Source organism: Fragaria vesca, linkage group LG6 (genome assembly GCF_000184155.1).
Source record: "Fragaria vesca subsp. vesca linkage group LG6, FraVesHawaii_1.0, whole genome shotgun sequence".
Taxonomy (NCBI): domain Eukaryota; kingdom Viridiplantae; phylum Streptophyta; class Magnoliopsida; order Rosales; family Rosaceae; genus Fragaria; species Fragaria vesca.
In genome coordinates this window covers 23,065,684-23,070,065 of record NC_020496.1, presented here as the reverse complement: position 1 = coordinate 23,070,065, position 4,382 = coordinate 23,065,684, and the positions used below count along the sequence as shown (strand labels likewise).

Here is a 4,382-nt window from a genome sequence, read left to right as displayed (position 1 = left end):
GAGAGAGAGAGAGAAATAGAAAGAGGGCAAACGTCGTCGTTGCGAGGGAGGAGGTGGACGCCAAAGGACTCGAAGGCTTGGCGTCGAGAGGGGCTGGAGTGTGAGGTAGTGATGCGATTTGCGGGGAGAATGCCTGATCCGACCACTCCTCTGGCGATGCTCTCCGCCATTTTACCAGCTCCGATGAACCCGAGCTTGTACGTCTCCGTCGGGATGGGTAGCGCCTCCATTCTTTTCTGATCTCTCTTTGTCTTTTGCTTCTTGATTTTTATGGTGTTGTAAGCTGGCGTTTCCAAATAGGTTTACTTCAGCTTATGCGCTTCTTTTGGACTTGTTTTGCACCGTTTGGAATGCTTCTCTCTTTAATTTCATTTTGGAGAAAATGGAATCACAATCATTTGTAGGCCTGTAAAGGGCCGACCGGTAAGCCCAAACTTAGCCTATTTTTTCGGCTATGGGCTGGCCCAGCCTAAGCCAACGTGCGGGGTTTCTTCGACTCATTTTAAAACGGACAGGGTATGGGCATCACTTTTGAAGCTCTGGGCCGGCCTATGACTGCCTATATGATATAATTAATAGAGTAAATATATGTTTTTACATAAATGAATTATTTAAGGAATATTAGATTAATGTTAAATGTATTATAATTTCATTTACACTACAAAGGATGACTCTATAAGTAACTTTTTTAATTAAATCTAATAACTTTACTCACGTAACTACTATTAGTAACTTTGAATTTAATTCTTTTTATTTTTGGGCCACGGGTGGCCCATCTTGGCCCAAACTTTACCCATCTACGGGCCGGGCTTGGGTTTCGAATATTTTTATAGGGTCAGCCATGCCCTGCCCATTTTACTTGCATGACTGAAAAAGCCTAGGATCGGGTAGTATATGGGTCATCATATCTTAAGGCCGGGTCGGCCCAACCCTACCTATTTCACAGGCCTAATCATTTGCATCATGATTTGCATAATAACGGTATGGACAAAGAGATTCAACGAAAAGTCCACTAGGCATTGCGAACCCTGGTAAAAGGGGAAACCAGTGTCTGTCCACAAAATGGCAAACTGCTTTGCCTCGTTGTGAGCATGTAAGATATCGAATACTCACTACCAGGGAGCTACTTGCCTCAAAGCTAGCAGCAATTCAAGTTGATATGGATCATGGGACAACTTAAAAGATTAAGCAACAGATATAGCACAAGCCAATTTTTCCAAGATTTTAGGTGACTACATATGCGCAGACTGGATCAAAACATAAGGGTTTTATAGGTGAAAAAACATCTACATGCACGAAAAATATAATTTAAATAAACAGATATAGAATCTTGCTCCAGAAAACAAGAAGCGGCAAGCTGCAACTTCTGTTGGTCTGATTATTTGACAGGAATATGCTAGTCTTTAAAAACATTGTTGGCCAGGGGGATATCACCTGCGAACCAAGGCAGCAATAATCCCACCTGCTATAAGTCCAACAGCACTTGCAGTGAGCCCTATTCCGATAAATCCATCTGCATTCAAACAACGTGTTCACAATGTTTTGGTTAATCTGATGCTACAGTGCAGCCACAAAATAAAGCCATCTGCATACAATTCTATTACCTTTAGCAATTTTATCCTCAACTATCTTCTTAAGGGACAGAGCCTGTCTCCAATCAGGTGCAATCTGCAAAAACAATAACAAAATAAACAAAGGAACTTTAGATGCCCAACAAAAGGCTGAAGACAACTCTTTCTATTATTGGGAATAAGTGGACATGAACTATGCATTATCACACACACACAAAATGATAAAAGAAGTGGCCAAAAGATTATTGTCTTTTGAGATGTTTAAGTACAGTAAAAATCACATCACAAGACTATATCTTTGTAAGTGTGGTTAGAATCCCCAAAAGACAACTAAACAATTCGATATCTCGGCCTCAATACAGAACATGGAGGCTGCAGGAGAGCATGATAACCACAGATCGATCAATTGCCAACTGGCAAGAGTTTACACCGCTGCAAAATTAACCGACAAACCGGCAAGCAGCCATGTTTCTCTGCCCATGAATATGTTGTAGCTTGATACCATCTATGAGACAGATAGTCCTTGCATCACATACCCATCTATCTCTCCAAGTACTAGATCTGCAACAACAGCAGAATCAACTTCAACAAGACAAGAATGCAATCTTTATCACAAGATGGCTTCAACATATACCAAAGCATCCGCACTTCAGCAGATAGAATCTGCCAAAAACCAAAATTTGGAGTAAATCCAGCTTGCCGGCCACCATTATAAGTTTATAACCCCTGAGCAGACCCATCAGCTGCAATTCTCGTATCAGGAATGTGCAACAACGCATATCCAGTATTCCAGTTTTAGAGAATTTGAAGGGGAAAAGTCCAAGAAGAAGGCAATCACACCTAAGAGGTTAACATAGTTCAGAGAAGGCGCCTGCACACGCATTTGCTTTGCACCACTAAGGGTCTAGGGAAAGCGGGAGAACAAATACCCTCTGATTCAAGAAAAAGTTGCATATCCATCTCTGGAATATTAATGTGAATGAATAAGAGATGCAAAGCTGCCCTTTTAGCCTCCAGGTTACACAATCCAAATTCAGTAAGAACATAGGCATGGAGGTTATGATTAAAATCTGAAAAGAGAACATGCTATTCCACACCACACAAGATTTGGACCCGTCAAAGAAAAGACAGTGAATTTGATTCAAGGGCTTCCACCACAGCTATTAGACAAGGGATTATTGGTCAATTCCTTTTCAAACTCTGGTCAGTCTGGTTTCATGACCAAAGAACCAGAAGAACAATTTGAAATAGAGAGAAATGAAAACAAGACAGACTATTATTCCTAAACTTTAATTCAAAGGTAGAGCATTACAAACACCATTGGATGGTAAAGTATCAACCATAACCATATCCTGTTGCATCGCCTAAAGACACAAATATAGATTGTATCACAAGTTGGACTTAGAGAAAGAAAAAAAGAAAAAAACATTTCGCAGCACGGCACGCTAGCACAACCATCAAACAAGCAGTTTGAACTAGAGATGCTAAGAAATGGACAGTGAGTTGCAATCGAAAAGGGAAAAAGAAAGAAACCTCTAAGCATTGGTCGACAAGAGCACGGCTCTTAGAATAATCATCAATTCTGCAGTATCCAACGGCGAGAAGGTAAAGCTTCTCTCTTTGATGCAAAGGGGAGTTAGTGTTGGCCAACGAAGCTTCAAGCATGGCAATTCCACGGTGGACATCTTCAGGTTGCCTGGAGTGAACAAGAGCCCAAGATAACCTCATAATGCTCTCGCTCCTGTGCTCCTCCGACTCGCCTTTGTTGGCCTCCGCGACTTCTCTCTCACAACCCTGAAAATGAAACGCAATCAGATCTCTCACATTCATTCATTCATTCATTGGAGGATTGGGGATCACTCACGAGGATGACGTCTCGATCGCACCACGGGATCTGATCTCCTCCGCCGAACAAGGAACCCACGGACTCGAAAAACTTGTTCATCATCTCTTCCATTTTCTTCTTCCGCTCTCGCAATTCTCACCTCACTTTTTATTTGCGATATTCAGAAAAATATTTATAGGTTTCGTGAGAGGGAATACATGAAAATTAAAATGGCGTAATCCATTTTATAACCTGCATTCAACGAGTGATAATTGATGAAATAAATAAAAGAAATATTGTAAATTGTATTAATAATTGATAACATACATAAAAATAATATATAAAAATTCAACATACATATTAAATATTTTTTGACAATTTCAGTTTTCTTAATTTAACTAATCAAAATATCTTTTTAGATTATTGTAGTGCATTCACCATACTTGACATACTATTTTTCATTTTGTTGCAAGTAGTTATTCAAAGTTATTGGTACTTGATATGTCAACCAAATTATATATTAACTTTAATTGCATTTTTCAACATGTATGACCATTTTTGTTACTATATGCACTCAAAACATTTTGCTTACAACTCAAAATGATTTTTGGTTCTCACAGCAATTTTAAAAACAGTTTACCAAACATCTCAATTGATTTCTCTCACAATAATATCAGAAGTGATTCTTCTCACAACAATTTCAAAATTGATTATTCTCACATCACAGTTGTCCCAAATTAAGCCTTATTAACAAGTCCACAGACCTATTTAGTTAATATTCATAATATTAGCCTTCTACCCTATAGAAATTATATTTTATTGATTCAATTATGTAGCACAACGATGAGTATTTATAATACAATAATACTTGGTAACCAACCTAAGCTAAGAGGTAGAAATCTATACAAAGATTACATGCTAGATTACCAAACCAATATAGGAGTAGAGAAAGACTCGCAAACCAACCCCACCCCTCTCTCTCTCTC

At 39.0% G+C, this 4,382-nt stretch overlaps 2 protein-coding genes across 2 annotated transcripts in view; both read right to left on the bottom strand.

Annotated features, from left to right (window-relative positions):
- LOC101295638 (pyrroline-5-carboxylate reductase-like) overlaps window positions 1–309 on the bottom strand; it is a 3,853-nt gene extending 3,544 nt beyond the window's left edge. The window contains exon 1 of the mRNA XM_004303558.1: window positions 33–309. Within this exon, the coding sequence (XP_004303606.1) occupies window positions 33–230 (198 nt within the window). The 5' untranslated portion in view covers window positions 231–309. The remainder of the gene's footprint in view (window positions 1–32) is intronic.
- Window positions 310–1,165: 856 nt separating this feature from the next.
- Window positions 1,166–3,585, bottom strand: LOC101295350 (mitochondria fission 1 protein-like). Its single transcript, XM_004303557.1, has 4 exons — window positions 3,436–3,585; window positions 3,105–3,365; window positions 1,605–1,668; window positions 1,166–1,513 (listed from the first exon to the last, which is right to left on the bottom strand). Exons 1-4 carry the CDS (start codon window positions 3,526–3,528, stop codon window positions 1,431–1,433), a joined length of 501 nt encoding a protein of 166 aa, XP_004303605.1. The 5' UTR covers window positions 3,529–3,585; the 3' UTR covers window positions 1,166–1,430.
- Between the last annotated feature and the right edge of the window lie 797 nt (window positions 3,586–4,382).